Source organism: Ictalurus punctatus, chromosome 13 (assembly GCF_001660625.3).
Source record: "Ictalurus punctatus breed USDA103 chromosome 13, Coco_2.0, whole genome shotgun sequence".
Lineage (NCBI taxonomy): Eukaryota > Metazoa > Chordata > Actinopteri > Siluriformes > Ictaluridae > Ictalurus > Ictalurus punctatus.
The window spans coordinates 1130234-1147600 of record NC_030428.2 but is presented as its reverse complement, the minus strand read 5'-3'; the positions used below and the strand labels follow the sequence as shown (position 1 = coordinate 1147600).

General features: G+C 35.5%; 1 protein-coding gene across 1 annotated transcript; it reads right to left on the bottom strand.

Annotated features, from left to right (window-relative positions):
* Nucleotides 1–9: 9 nt before the first annotated feature.
* On the bottom strand, nucleotides 10–16004 carry LOC108273450 (cadherin-20). Its single transcript, XM_017482671.3, has 12 exons — nucleotides 15277–16004; nucleotides 9489–9582; nucleotides 9129–9329; nucleotides 8916–9035; nucleotides 7970–8137; nucleotides 7592–7779; nucleotides 7269–7522; nucleotides 6885–7021; nucleotides 6557–6678; nucleotides 6355–6472; nucleotides 6004–6252; nucleotides 10–1407 (listed from the first exon to the last, which is right to left on the bottom strand). Exons 1-12 carry the CDS (start codon nucleotides 15475–15477, stop codon nucleotides 833–835), a joined length of 2427 nt encoding a protein of 808 aa, XP_017338160.1. The 5' UTR covers nucleotides 15478–16004; the 3' UTR covers nucleotides 10–832.
* Nucleotides 16005–17367: the final 1363 nt, after the last annotated feature.

Sequence of the window (17367 nt, the reverse complement as noted above, 5' to 3'; positions counted from 1 at the left end):
GGTGTGATTATTTATTATTATTATTATTATTATTATTATTATTATTATTAAGCATACAAAAATACATGTGCAATAAAATATAAAGCATGCTGGATCAAATCATTCAGTGATGCTAATGTTTAGCTAAAAACTCACAACACACTATCAACCACTCACTATACAGAAACTGTTCTGTAAATGCACACCATATAACACCTCTGTTCTGTCTCACAGGGTGGGTAAGCACATTAATAGAAAATAAATAACTGTCCATAGTCAAGTTGTAAATCTCTCCAGACTAAACAGTTAAACTTGTATATAAACCTTTTTATTTATTCTCATTTTTTACTAAAGTTAAGTTGACAAGCTGTTTCACAGGTTAAAAATGACTCTGACTTGGATGAATTACTAAATCAACTTGTAATTGAATGGCCCTGTAGACAGATTTCATGAGTTTTCAAATGATCATTTCCAAATGAAGCAATCAGGAATGTAAATCCTTTTCTAAAGAGTAAGGGTCAATTGTAGTCTGAGATTCTGGGTATAACTTCCAATTGAACAAATTAAATTGTAAAGTTTAAGATCTTGTGATGAACCAAACTGTTTCCAAGTGAATCAAATTCTGTTCGAGTCTTAACTGTAATACTCCACTGAATCAAGTTGATTCTAAAGAATCATAAAATCGCATGATGGTAAAGTCTGAGATTTCATGCTAAACTGAATCATTATATATAATCAATAAATCGATTAAACCTGTGCTGTATCCATAAACGATGTTACAGACGTGTCGTTGTTTCAGAATCGCACTATTCGCCATATCTCCATGGCAACGATATGCTTCTGGACATTTGTGCTAAAAGTTACTCTCGCTTGTGCCGTACAGCTCTGCGAGTGCGTGAAATCTCGGCCCCCACTCGTCTAAATAATCGTAATCGAGTTCGTTATCGTCGTTAGACTGCAGCGAGCTGAGCGACTCGGCGATGGAGCCCTCGCCTTCATAAGCGTACGTCTGCAGCGAGTCATACGGCGGCACTTTGGCATCCAGGTCCACCTGGCAGAGCTTGGCCAGCACATAGTCGTACACGGTACTGCCGTTAGCATTAGTACTGTACTTGTTAGCGTCTGTCTGAGACACGTAGCATGACAGGCTCTGGATCTCGGGCTGCTTTTCCTGTCGTAGCATAATGTTTGGTTTTATATCCTTATTGTCAACGTGTCGTCGTTTACTGCTGTTAAGCGCTAGTTCAGCGTAGCTTAGTGCCTCCGTGTGTGTCTTCCACAGTTTGGTGATGTCAAACGCCACTGTGTCTTCCTCCCCGCCACCTTCGTCATCGTAATGAACAATGTTTTCCCGCACATTTTCTTCCTCGTCACCGGGGAACGTTTTTTTAACGCTGCTGCTCAAGAACAGCATGAGCACTAGCATAACTGCAGAGAGGAAACACCATAATTACTACTATAAATTGTTTTATAATCTACACCCTAAATACTATATCCTAAACTCTATACCCTAAACCCTACACCATAAACCCTAAACGCTACACCCTAAACTCAACATCCTAAATACTATACCATAAACTCTACACCCTAAATACTATACCATAAATACTATACCCTACACCCTAAATACTACACCCTAAACTTTATATGCTAAACTCAATATCCTAAACTCTATACCCTAAACCCTACACCATAAACCCTAAACTCTACACCCTAAATACTGCACCCTAAACTCTATACCCTAAACTCTACATCCTAAACCCTACACCATAAACACTAATTACACCCTAAATACTACAGCCTAAACTCTACACTCTATATACTACACCCTACACCCTATATACTAGACCCTAAACTATACATTCTAAGCACTACATCCTAAAACGTTCCCCCCACACTCTACACCCTAAACCCGAAACCCCTTTACATTATACATCCTAAACTCTACCCCCCATGCCTTACCCCTACACAGCAAACTGTACAACAAATACCCTACACCCTAAACTCTACAACATAAACCCTACACCCTAAACGCTACTACATAAACCCTACACCCTAAACTCTACAACATAATCCAACATAATACAACATAAACCCTACACCCTAAACACTACAACATAAACCCTACACCCTAAACTCTACAACATAAACCCTACACCCTAAACTCTACAACATAAACCCTACACCCTAAACTCTACTACATAAACCCTACACCCTAAACTCTACTACATAAACCCTACACCCTAAACTCTACTACATAAACCCTACACCCTAAACTCTACAACATAAACCCTACACCCTAAACTCTACAACATAAACCCTACAACCTAAACTCTACAACATAATCCAACATAATACAACATAAACCCTACACCCTAAACGCTACAACATAAACCCTACACCCTAAACTCTACTACATAAACCCTACACCCTAAACTCTACTACATAAACCCTACACCCTAAACTCTACTACATAAACCCTACACCCTAAACTCTACAACATAAACCCTACACCCTAAACTCTACAACATAAACCCTACAACCTAAACTCTACAACATAATCCAACATAATACAACATAAACCCTACACCCTAAACGCTACAACATAAACCCTACACCCTAAACTCTACTACATAAACCCTACACCCTAAACTCTACTACATAAACCCTACACCCTAAACTCTACAGCATAAACCCTACACCCTAAACTCTACTACATAAACCCTACACCCTAAACTCTACTACATAAACCCTACACCCTAAACTCTACAACATAAACCCTACAACCTAAACTCTACAACATAATCCAACATAATACAACATAAACCCTACACCCTAAACTCTACTACATAAACCCTACACCCTAAACTCTACTACATAAACCCTACACCCTAAACGCTACAACATAAACCCTACACCCTAAACGCTACAACATAAACCCTACATCCTAAATTCTACAACATAAACCCTACACCCTAAACTCTACAACATAAACCCTACATCCTAAACGCTACAACATAAACCCTACACCCTAAACGCTACAACATAAACCCTACATCTTAAATTCTACAACATAAACCCTACACCCTAAACGCTACAACATAAACCCTACACCCTAAACGCTACAACATAAACCCTACACCCTAAACGCTACTACATAAACCCTACATCTTAAATTCTACAACATAAACCCTACACCCTAAACTCTACAACATAATCCAACATAATACAACATAAACCCTACACCCTAAACGCTACAACATAAACCCTACACCCTAAACTCTACAACATAAACCCTACACCCTAAACTCTACTACATAAACCCTACACCCTAAACGCTACAACATAAACCCTACACCCTAAACGCTACAACATAAACCCTACATCCTAAATTCTACAACATAAACCCTACACCCTAAACTCTACAACATAAACCCTACACCCTAAACTCTACTACATAAACCCTACACCCTAAACTCTACTACATAAACCCTACACCCTAAACTCTACTACATAAACCCTGCACCCTAAACGCTACAACATAAACCCTACATCCTAAATTCTACAACATAAACCCTACACCCTAAACGCTACAACATAAACCCTACACCCTAAACTCTACAACATAAACCCTACACCCTAAACTCTACAACATAAACCCTGCACCCTAAACTCTACTACATAAACCCTACACCCTAAACTCTACTACATAAACCCTACACCCTAAACGCTACAACATAAACCCTACACCCTAAACGCTACAACATAAACCCTACATCCTAAATTCTACAACATAAACCCTACACCCTAAACGCTACAACATAAACCCTACACCCTAAACTCTACAACATAAACCCTACACCCTAAACTCTACAACATAAACCCTGCACCCTAAACTCTACTACATAAACCCTACACCCTAAACTCTACTACATAAACCCTACACCCTAAACGCTACAACATAAACCCTACACCCTAAACGCTACAACATAAACCCTACATCCTAAATTCTACAACATAAACCCTACACCCTAAACTCTACAACATAAACCCTACACCCTAAACTCTACTACATAAACCCTACACCCTAAACTCTACTACATAAACCCTACACCCTAAACTCTACTACATAAACCCTACACCCTAAACGCTACAACATAAACCCTACATCCTAAATTCTACAACATAAACCCTACACCCTAAACGCTACAACATAAACCCTACACCCTAAACTCTACAACATAAACCCTACACCCTAAACTCTACAACATAAACCCTACACCCTAAACGCTACTACATAAACCCTACACCCTAAACTCTACTACATAAACCCTACACCCTAAACTCTACTACATAAACCCTACACCCTAAACTCTACTACATAAACCCTACACCCTAAACTCTACAACATAAACCCTACAACCTAAACTCTACAACATAATCCAACATAATACAACATAAACCCTACACCCTAAACGCTACAACATAAACCCTACACCCTAAACTCTACTACATAAACCCTACACCCTAAACTCTACTACATAAACCCTACACCCTAAACGCTACAACATTAACCCTACACCCTAAACGCTACAACATAAACCCTACATCCTAAATTCTACAACATAAACCCTACACCCTAAACTCTACAACATAAACCCTACATCCTAAACGCTACAACATAAACCCTACACCCTAAACGCTACAACATAAACCCTACATCTTAAATTCTACAACATAAACCCTACACCCTAAACTCTACAACATAAACCCTACACCCTAAACGCTACAACATAAACCCTACACCCTAAACGCTACTACATAAACCCTACATCTTAAATTCTACAACATAAACCCTACACCCTAAACTCTACAACATAATCCAACATAATACAACATAAACCCTACACCCTAAACGCTACAACATAAACCCTACACCCTAAACTCTACTACATAAACCCTACACCCTAAACGCTACAACATAAACCCTACACCCTAAACGCTACAACATAAACCCTACATCCTAAATTCTACAACATAAACCCTACACCCTAAACTCTACAACATAAACCCTACACCCTAAACTCTACTACATAAACCCTACAACCTAAACTCTACTACATAAACCCTACACCCTAAACTCTACTACATAATCCAACATAATACAACATAAACCCTACACCCTAAACGCTACAACATAAACCCTACACCCTAAACTCTACAACATAAACCCTACACCCTAAACTCTACTACATAAACCCTACACCCTAAACTCTACTACATAAACCCTACACCCTAAACTCTACTACATAAACCCTACACCCTAAACGCTACAACATAAACCCTACATCCTAAATTCTACAACATAAACCCTACACCCTAAACGCTACAACATAAACCCTACACCCTAAACTCTACAACATAAACCCTACACCCTAAACTCTACAACATAAACCCTACACCCTAAACTCTACTACATAAACCCTACACCCTAAACTCTACTACATAAACCCTACACCCTAAACGCTACAACATAAACCCTACACCCTAAACGCTACAACATAAACCCTACATCCTAAATTCTACAACATAAACCCTACACCCTAAACTCTACAACATAAACCCTACACCCTAAACTCTACTACATAAACCCTACACCCTAAACTCTACTACATAAACCCTACACCCTAAACTCTACTACATAAACCCTACACCCTAAACGCTACAACATAAACCCTACATCCTAAATTCTACAACATAAACCCTACACCCTAAACGCTACAACATAAACCCTACACCCTAAACTCTACAACATAAACCCTACACCCTAAACTCTACAACATAAACCCTACACCCTAAACTCTACTACATAATCCAACATAATACAACATAAACCCTACACCCTAAACTCTACAGCATAAACCCTACACCCTAAACTCTACAACATAAACCCTACACCCTAAATGCTACAACATAAACCCTACACCCTAAACTCTTCGCATTAATACATTTTACAATGAATACCAAGCACGATGGAGCCACAGGCAAGCATGGTGGTCAGCGCTGCTGTGCTCAGGTCAGCTGGGAGTGTGTAAGGTTCAGCGTTACGGCAGGACGGGACATCCCTGTCTGCGTCACACTGACACACTCGGACAGTCAGGGTGTGCGTGCTGGATTGGACTGGTTCTCCTCCATCAGACACGGTGATGGGAATATGGTACACACTTGGAGACGCCCAGCCACTCCGCCGCGTCAGCACCCTCGCAGAGTTATCTGACAGAGTGAGACAGACAATCAGGCAGAAAATTCAGACAGAGAATGAGACAGATAAACAGACAGACAAGCAGGAAGAGTGTTGGAGAGTGAGACAGTTACCATGATTATCTATGAGGGTGAAGTTGGGATTTTTCTGTGTTTCAGGAGGAAGAGTGTAACGGAAACGATGTCCTCCTATTGGCTCGTCCGCATCTACGGCTTTTAATGATTGGACCAGCTGAGAAACACACACACACACACCTCAGTTCACACAAATTCAAAACACACACACGTGTGTATTTACATGCAAAAATGTTCAAACCTGTCCTGCTCTTGCGTTGTCACACAAGAAAGCTTCGTAATGATGAGTTAATGATGGAGGATTATCGTTGACGTCTAGAACTCTTATAGCCACAGATACACTCGCTGACTTCAGTGGGTTATCTAACACACACACACGCACACACACACATGCACACACACACACACACACACTTCAAATTACTGATTCCCTACCTTCTTTTATATAGCTTTTAAAACACCTACAGATAGATTCATGAGTCAAAATCAGTGATTCATGAGTCAAAATCAGTGATTCATGAGTCAAAATCAAAAATTGTATAGATTTACGTGTGTGTGAGTGCGCTCACTTGTCTCCACGGCGACTACAGTGAGATTATGCCAGCTGTTTTCCTCTCTGTCCAGCGGAAGTACAGTCATCAGTGAACCATTGGACACGCCCACTGAGAAATACTGATCTGGATCACTGACACGATCAATCATATAACTGCGTGCACACACACACGCACACACAGACACACAGAACCAGCCACAGACAGACATGACTATAGTTAGTGATCTCAATATTTCATTCACATAGACACTAGAACAAAATGTACACTCTGAGAGTGATATATGCTAATTAACTCATTAGCATATCAGGTATGATTATGAGATCCTTGTTTAATATGTGATGAAATATCTGTACACAAACAAACACTGGGTGTTTGGGACACGTGTATAACATCTCTCACCGTACGGAGTTGTTAGCGGCGTCGGGGTCTCGGGCTGAGATGGCGATCACCACGCTGCCGATCTCAGAGTCTTCACGGACTTCTGCATAATAAAGTGTGGCGCTGAACTGCGGCGGCTCATCCACGTCCTCTACACTCACCTGCACTGTGGCGACATCGCTAAATGGCCCGTTAGCAGAGAAACGCTTGTCGGCGTGTGTGTTAGCGGCCTCCACTTTCAGAGTGTAGCTCCGCGCCGTCTCGAAGTCCAGACGCTGAAACAGAAACCCACGTTGAGAACTGAAGATCTAACGTCAGCAGTTAGAACAGCTCTTGCTGAGTACCTGTTTGACAGTGATGACCCCGTACGTGTTGGTGGAGTCGGCGCTGATGTCGAACACGTCTCGTCCATCCCCGTCGATCGCTCCGTACCGCATTTCCGCATTGATACCTAAATCCTGATCTTGAGCCTGGACATGGCCAACTACAGTACCAATGGGTACGGATTCCAGGACGCTCATCTGGTGCAGCTCTGAGAGAGAAAGCGACGTTCAAGAACGTTCAGTCAAATCCACAACAAACAAAAGTCAACGGCTGTTGACTGACATTCCAGAACGTTAAACGTTGACTATAACGGCGTAAAAAGTACGTCTGCAAGTCAACGTCAGGGTGCTGAGAGTAGTACCTCTGATTATTAATGTTATCAGTGCTAAAGTTCTCACTCTGAGTGAAGCGGGGAGGATTGTCGTTGACGTCGCTCAGAGTAATGTTGACCGTCGTCGTTCCTGCCAAACCTCCCAGCTGCCCCGCCATGTCTTTAGCCTGAATCACGACCTCATATTGACCTTTGACCTCTCGATCCATATCAGGCAGTGACACGCGCACCTCACCTATAGACAGAGACAGGAAGATGAGTGTGACGAGCCTCTTAACTCAGCTTAATTCCATTATATCACTATCTATATCTCTAATATATAATCTCTAAACGAGATTTAAAATTAGGCACGTTTTCATTATCATTTTCACATAATGTGCTAATTAAAGTGGTAGCTTCTGACTCTAAAAACTTTTAAACTAAGCACAAAAAAGTGCAAATGCCATTAGCTTATAATGCTGTTATAATACTGTTTATAAAATGTATAAAATATTTTATATCATAAACATTTTCAGTGGAAGTCTGTATTTTAGTATTTTGTACAGCAGGAAAACTCCTAACGCTGGCTAAGAAGCCATTTTCTCTAGCTTGAGGAAAAGCAGAACAGCACCGCCCTCTAGTGGGAGACATTCTGCATCTGACCAGTCAAACACCACGTTTTCATCATGTGACTTCCTCCCCTCGCCCCTCCCCCACACCCCCTGCTCTCATGCTGGAAATGGTTGACTATTATTTATATTTTAAACATATATTTGTGTTGTGTTAAAAAAAACCCTGAATACAAAGGGAAGGAGGGAAAACAGTAAAAGGTTTATTTTAATTATAATAAAGTAACCAATTCTGTGACACAAATATATGAATTTACTTTTTTGCTAAGCTACATACTGTAGTTTGTACGGGTCTATAATCGATTATATGTCGAAGATGTTGTACTTCTACTACAGCATCTTCTAGCTAGTTAGCTATTTATTTAGATTTAGCAGAAAGTTAGCTAATGTCCAAGCTAATCTTGCCTGTGTGTCGATCCACTGAGAAATACGGCTGCCCTTTCACAACACTGTACACCACTCGGGCGCTGTTCCCGTACGATGGGTCGTCGGAGTCCGTCGCCGTCACCCGAATCACAGACGTACCTACAGTGTAATCGGAGAGACGTGTTGAGAGACATTTGGCCGTCTTAGAAGAGAGGTGCAGTAAAAAGGCACACTGAATGCTGAACAACCTACCGACAGGAGACATCTCGGGTACGGTGGCCTGGTAGGGTCCATCCAGGAACTTGGGCTCGTTGTCATTAATATCCTGGATCTTGACTACGAAGCGGGACTCGGGTTCGAGGGCGCGGCCTGTGTGGCGATGAGTGGCCTGAGCACGTAGGATGTAGTGCTCTTTCATCTCACGGTCCAGCCTCTGTATAGCATGGATATCACCTACACACACACACACACACACACACACACACACACACACACAGTTGTTGTTGTTGGTGGTGGTGTTATTATTATAATTATGAGCATACATTATTATTACAATGAAAATAAAATGCTTTGGGTGTGTGTGTGTGTGTGTGTGTGTGTGTGTTTCCCCACCAGTGCTGTCATCCAGTATGAACGTGGTTCCTGCACCTTCTCCTGATAGAATATATTTAACAGAGCCATCTCCTTTATCCAAATCTGAGTGAAGCTGACACACACACACAGAATTTTATTTGCACTGTTATCATACACCAATATACAGTAATTAGTGACACATAAATATTGTAGTAAATTAAATCTAGTATTAGAGGTAGTATAGTTTATGAGTAATAGCATGGTAGAATGAATACACTAGTATTAGTAATGTAATAGTATACTGTATAGTGTACTACCACAGTATTAAAAAGTAAAACATCGTATAATGACTAGCAGGAAAGAGTTTAGTAAAAACATGTACATACTACTGTAAGCACTGATAGTATATGAGTAGTAGTGCTGTATGTGGTAAACTAGTCCATACATTAGTGGTAATATATTATTGTATTACACAAGAAGTAATAGTAGTATAGTATGGAGTGAAAATATAGTATATATGTAAGAAGGCACATAAGAAGTGGTATAGTATAGTATAGTAACGTATAAGTAGAATAGTATGGCTTATATATTAGTACTACTGGGGTAGTAGTAGCATACTATAAGTATAAACAGTATATAGATAGTATAGTGCATATATATGGCATATAAGTCATACTAGAGTATGTATACAGAGGTGAAAGTAGTATTTAATAGTAATATTATAGAGTATGAAATGTAATATGCACTAAGTAGATTAGTATAGTATTAGTATTAGTAGACTAGAAAAGTGGTAATAAAATGTTGTATTAATATATACATAGTGGCAGTATAGTATATTAGCATAAATGTAGTAGTAGTAGTAGTAGTAATATTATATAATTGTGTGCATGTAGTGATTGCAGTGATAGTATAGTATATTAGTATATAAGTAGTGTTAGTATAGTATATTAGTATATAAGTAGTGTTAGTATAGTATATTAGTATGTAAGCAGTGTTAGTATAGTATATTAGTATATAAGTAGTGTTAGTATAGTATATTAGTATGTAAGCAGTGTTAGTATAGTATATTAGTATGTAAGCAGTGTTAGTATAGTATATTAGTATATAAGTAGTGTTAGTATAGTATATTAGTATGTAAGCAGTGTTAGTATAGTATATTAGTATATAAGCAGTGTTAGTATAGTATATTAGTATGTAAGCAGTGTTAGTATAGTATATTAGTATATAAGCAGTGTTAGTATAGTATATTAGTATATAAGTAGTGTTAGTATAGTATATTAGTATGTAAGCAGTGTTAGTATAGTATATTAGTATGTAAGCAGTGTTAGTATAGTATATTAGTATGTAAGCAGTGTTAGTATAGTATATTAGTATGTAAGCAGTGTTAGTATAGTATATTAGTATTTAAGCAGTGTTAGTATAGTATATTAGTATATAAGTAGTGTTAGTATAGTATATTAGTATATAAGCAATGTTAGTATAGTATATTAGTATATAAGCAGTGTTAGTATAGTATATTAGTATATAAGCAGTGTTAGTATAGTATATTAGTATGTAAGCAGTGTTAGTATAGTATATTAGTATATAAGCAGTGTTAGTATAGTATATTAGTATGTAAGCAGTGTTAGTATAGTATATTAGTATGTAAGTAGTGTTAGTATAGTATATTAGTATATAAGTAGTGTTAGTATAGTATATTAGTATATAAGCAGTGTTAGTATAGTATATTAGTATATAAGCAGTGTTAGTATAGTATATTAGTATGTAAGTAGTGTTAGTATAGTATATTAGTATATAAGCAGTGTTAGTATAGTATATTAGTATGTAAGCAGTGTTAGTATAGTATATTAGTATATAAGTAGTGTTAGTATAGTATATTAGTATATAAGCAGTGTTAGTATAGTATATTAGTATATAAGCAGTGTTAGTATAGTATATTAGTATATAAGTAGTGTTAGTATAGTATATTAGTATATAAGTAGTGTTAGTATAGTATATTAGTATATAAGTAGTGTTAGTATAGTATATTAGTATATAAGTAGTGTTAGTATAGTATATTAGTATATAAGCAGTGTTAGTATAGTATATTAGTATGTAAGCAGTGTTAGTATAGTATATTAGTATATAAGTAGTGTTAGTATAGTATATTAGTATGTAAGCAGTGTTAGTATAGTATATTAGTATGTAAGCAGTGTTAGTATAGTATATTAGTATGTAAGCAGTGTTAGTATAGTATATTAGTATATAAGTAGTGTTAGTATAGTATATTAGTATATAAGTAGTGTTAGTATAGTATATTAGTATATAAGCAATGTTAGTATAGTATATTAGTATGTAAGCAGTGTTAGTATAGTATATTAGTATGTAAGCAGTGTTAGTATAGTATATTAGTATGTAAGCAGTGTTAGTATAGTATATTAGTATGTAAGCAGTGTTAGTATAGTATATTAGTATGTAAGCAGTGTTAGTATAGTATATTAGTATATAAGCAGTGTTAGTATAGTATATTAGTATATAAGTAGTGTTAGTATAGTATATTAGTATATAAGCAATGTTAGTATAGTATATTAGTATATAAGCAGTGTTAGTATAGTATATTAGTATATAAGCAGTGTTAGTATAGTATATTAGTATGTAAGCAGTGTTAGTATAGTATATTAGTATATAAGCAGTGTTAGTATAGTATATTAGTATGTAAGCAGTGTTAGTATAGTATATTAGTATGTAAGTAGTGTTAGTATAGTATATTAGTATATAAGTAGTGTTAGTATAGTATATTAGTATATAAGCAGTGTTAGTATAGTATATTAGTATATAAGCAGTGTTAGTATAGTATATTAGTATGTAAGTAGTGTTAGTATAGTATATTAGTATATAAGCAGTGTTAGTATAGTATATTAGTATGTAAGCAGTGTTAGTATAGTATATTAGTATATAAGTAGTGTTAGTATAGTATATTAGTATATAAGCAATGTTAGTATAGTATATTAGTATATAAGCAGTGTTAGTATAGTATATTAGTATATAAGCAGTGTTAGTATAGTATATTAGTATGTAAGCAGTGTTAGTATAGTATATTAGTATGTAAGCAGTGTTAGTATAGTATATTAGTATGTAAGCAGTGTTAGTATAGTATATTAGTATATAAGTAGTGTTAGTATAGTATATTAGTATATAAGTAGTGTTAGTATAGTATATTAGTATATAAGCAATGTTAGTATAGTATATTAGTATGTAAGCAGTGTTAGTATAGTATATTAGTATGTAAGCAGTGTTAGTATAGTATATTAGTATGTAAGCAGTGTTAGTATAGTATATTAGTATGTAAGCAGTGTTAGTATAGTATATTAGTATGTAAGCAGTGTTAGTATAGTATATTAGTATATAAGCAGTGTTAGTATAGTATATTAGTATATAAGTAGTGTTAGTATAGTATATTAGTATATAAGCAATGTTAGTATAGTATATTAGTATATAAGCAGTGTTAGTATAGTATATTAGTATATAAGCAGTGTTAGTATAGTATATTAGTATGTAAGCAGTGTTAGTATAGTATATTAGTATATAAGCAGTGTTAGTATAGTATATTAGTATGTAAGCAGTGTTAGTATAGTATATTAGTATGTAAGTAGTGTTAGTATAGTATATTAGTATATAAGTAGTGTTAGTATAGTATATTAGTATATAAGCAGTGTTAGTATAGTATATTAGTATATAAGCAGTGTTAGTATAGTATATTAGTATGTAAGTAGTGTTAGTATAGTATATTAGTATATAAGCAGTGTTAGTATAGTATATTAGTATGTAAGCAGTGTTAGTATAGTATATTAGTATATAAGTAGTGTTAGTATAGTATATTAGTATATAAGCAATGTTAGTATAGTATATTAGTATATAAGCAGTGTTAGTATAGTATATTAGTATATAAGCAGTGTTAGTATAGTATATTAGTATGTAAGCAGTGTTAGTATAGTATATTAGTATATAAGCAGTGTTAGTATAGTATATTAGTATATAAGTAGTGTTAGTATAGTATATTAGTATATAAGCAATGTTAGTATAGTATATTAGTATATAAGCAGTGTTAGTATAGTATATTAGTATATAAGCAGTGTTAGTATAGTATATTAGTATGTAAGCAGTGTTAGTATAGTATATTAGTATATAAGCAGTGTTAGTATAGTATATTAGTATGTAAGCAGTGTTAGTATAGTATATTAGTATGTAAGTAGTGTTAGTATAGTATATTAGTATATAAGTAGTGTTAGTATAGTATATTAGTATATAAGCAGTGTTAGTATAGTATATTAGTATATAAGCAGTGTTAGTATAGTATATTAGTATGTAAGTAGTGTTAGTATAGTATATTAGTATATAAGCAGTGTTAGTATAGTATATTAGTATGTAAGCAGTGTTAGTATAGTATATTAGTATATAAGTAGTGTTAGTATAGTATATTAGTATATAAGCAGTGTTAGTATAGTATATTAGTATATAAGCAGTGTTAGTATAGTATATTAGTATATAAGTAGTGTTAGTATAGTATATTAGTATATAAGTAGTGTTAGTATAGTATATTAGTATATAAGTAGTGTTAGTATAGTATATTAGTATATAAGTAGTGTTAGTATAGTATATTAGTATGTAAGCAGTGTTAGTATAGTATATTAGTATGTAAGCAGTGTTAGTATAGTATATTAGTATGTAAGCAGTGTTAGTATAGTATATTAGTATATAAGTAGTGTTAGTATAGTATATTAGTATGTAAGCAGTGTTAGTATAGTATATTAGTATATAAGTAGTGTTAGTATAGTATATTAGTATATAAGTAGTGTTAGTATAGTATATTAGTATATAAGCAGTGTTAGTATAGTATATTAGTATATAAGCAGTGTTAGTATAGTATATTAGTATGTAAGCAGTGTTAGTATAGTATATTAGTATATAAGCAGTGTTAGTATAGTATATTAGTATATAAGCAGTGTTAGTATAGTATATTAGTATATAAGTAGTGTTAGTATAGTATATTAGTATGTAAGCAGTGTTAGTATAGTATATTAGTATATAAGTAGTGTTAGTATAGTATATTAGTATATAAGTAGTGTTAGTATAGTATATTAGTATATAAGTAGTGTTAGTATAGTATATTAGTATATAAGTAGTGTTAGTATAGTATATTAGTATATAAGCAGTGTTAGTATAGTATATTAGTATATAAGCAGTGTTAGTATAGTATATTAGTATATAAGCAGTGTTAGTATAGTATATTAGTATATAAGTAGTGTTAGTATAGTATATTAGTATATAAGCAGTGTTAGTATAGTATATTAGTATATAAGCAGTGTTAGTATAGTATATTAGTATATAAGCAGTGTTAGTATAGTATATTAGTATATAAGTAGTGTTAGTATAGTATATTAGTATATAAGTAGTGTTAGTATAGTATATTAGTATATAAGTAGTGTTAGTATAGTATATTAGTATATAAGTAGTGTTAGTATAGTATATTAGTATATAAGCAGTGTTAGTATAGTATATTAGTATATAAGCAGTGTTAGTATAGTATATTAGTATATAAGTAGCGTTAGTATAGTATATTAGTATATAAGCAGCGTTAGTATAGTATATTAGTATATAAGTAGCGTTAGTATAGTATATTAGTATATAAGCAGCGTTAGTATAGTATAGTAGTATATAAGCAGTGTTAGTATAGTATAGTAGTATAAACATAGTGGTAGTACTCTATTTTAGTATAGTAGTATGCATGTAGTAGTATAGTAAGTATCCATAGTACTATAGCAGTAATGATATCATTAGCCGTTAACACCTTTCCGACGTAGAGTGGTTTGTCTTCAGCGTACTCCTCCAGCACAAAGAACTGATTCCACACCCATCCTCTCTTCTCTCTAATCAGGGCTCTCACACTCGTCCCCTCGTCTCCTGCGTCCCCCTGACACAACGCCAGTAAGCTCATCACTGTGATCATGGTGCTGAAGTCTCCACTTCGCTTCAGGAACCAGAGTGCCATGGCAAGGCAGGCAGATCTCTCACTCCACTCGTTCACTTGTTAGTCGTCCTTCATCCACCACTCTGCCAGTTTACCTGTTCAAACACACACACACACACACACAAAGAGGTAAGTAGACACACAACATTTACCTCTGTCCACGTTCCCTAGTCTTTTTCTACTGTAGCTCTCTGTTTATTCATTCTGTTTTTCTGTCTTTCTTTCTTTCTACCCCTTTCCCTGTTTTTCTTTCTGTGATTTTCCATGCTCTCTTTCTCTCTCTCTCTCTCTCTCTCTCTCTCTCTCTCTCTCTCTCTCTCTCTCTCTCTCTCTCTCTTCTCCCTGGTGTTTCTTTTTTTTTTTCTTTTCCCTTTCTCCCTGTTTTTTCTGTCTCTCCCTCTCTCTTCATCTATAAAATAGACTTTTACTATTTCTTTCTTCTCTTTTCTTTTTTTAACTCACTCCCCCCCCCACACACACACCATCTGCTCACTATGGAGTTAACACATAGTAAACACATAATGTGTGTGTGTGTGTGTGTGTGTGTGTGTGTGTGTGTGTGTGTGTGTGTGTGTGTGTGCAAAGGAGAATAAAGCGGCTAACAAAAGAGTAGCAGTGAGAGAGAGAAAACATCTCCTCCCTCCATTCAACGGTTCATCTCCAAGTCTCACACTCCATCAGACCTTTAGTGTGCACTTCATCTTCACTACAGAGGGAACAGCCGCTCTTTCACACACCCCGGTGCTTCTGTTCAGCACCGTTTGACTCTTAACCCTTCGTAGGTGTCCTACAGAGTCCTGCTGTTTTGGAATATTTTAGGCAGCACATTTCAGCACCCTCTTACTCCTCACTAGCCAAGCTCATTCTAGTCAATACAGATTTAGGTAACTAATTCGGTTGGCCTAAACACCGGAATGTAAGGAATAAATACTCTTATACTGAAAAAAAAAACGATTCACTGATCGACATATTTAAATTAAGAGCCATATTAAAATATGTAAGTTCAACAAAAAAATGTATGTAGGTAAATAATCTCAGGTTTATGTTACTAACTTGGAATTTTACTGGTTCACTTTGTATTCTAATGAAATATAAAGTAAATAAATAAATAAAACACAGTGCAAATGACCCCCTCCCCCATTAAAAAAAAATACCTTAAAAAAAAAGACTTTCCCATGGACCTCGTTCTTCTAAAAAATTTTTTAAAAAAACAAAAAAAAAAACAGCATACTGAACGAGCTCAATGAGATGCAGGGGTCAAAGGTCAAACCTCGAGAACTTCTGCGAGAAACCATTTTGTCACAGATAATAAGCCGACATGCTGCTTTATTGTGTGTGTTAATCAAGTCCTTTCACGGCTAATCGCTGTCTCTCTCGCTCTCTCTCTCTCGCTCTCTCTCTCTCACACACACACACACACACACACACACACACACTGAATTACTAAATGTGAAAACGTGTTTGAATGAATAATATGAATTTTATCAATTACATCGATGAAATGAAATATTAAAAACACTGTACAGATGTAAAAAATAAAGTATAATGTTTACAGTACTTGTTGAATATTTATACTGTTCAGAGTTTATGAATAAATATGAAATTAATAGCAGCTTTACAGTTTCAATATGTAGAGTTTATCGGGATACGTTTCTCCACTTTCAGTGCTCGTCGATCCTCTCCGCAGAGTTCACAGAGTTCTCCTCAGAGTTCACAGAGTTCTCCTCAGAGTTCTCCTCAGAGTTCTCCTCAGAGTTCACAGAGTTCTCCTCAGAGTTCTCCTCAGAGTTCTCCTCAGAGTTCACAGTGTTCTCCTCAGAGTTCTCCTCAGAGTTCTCCTCAGAGTTCTCCTCAGAGTTCACAGAGTTCTCCTCAGAGTTCTCCTCAGAGTTCTCCTCAGAGTTCTCCTCA

Excerpts from the sequence above, each read along its gene's own strand:
- LOC108273450 (XM_017482671.3), bottom strand. The coding sequence starts at position 15,477 with ATGGCACTCTGGTTCCTGAAGCGAAGTGGAGACTTCAGCACCATGATC. Across the intron at positions 9,036-9,128 it reads ACCCGAGATGTCTCCTGTCG|GTACGTCTGTGATTCGGGTG; the intron begins GTAGGTTGTTCA and ends ATTACACTGTAG. Across the intron at positions 1,408-6,003 it reads CTGTGGCTCCATCGTGCTTG|TTATGCTAGTGCTCATGCTG; the intron begins GTATTCATTGTA and ends TCCTCTCTGCAG.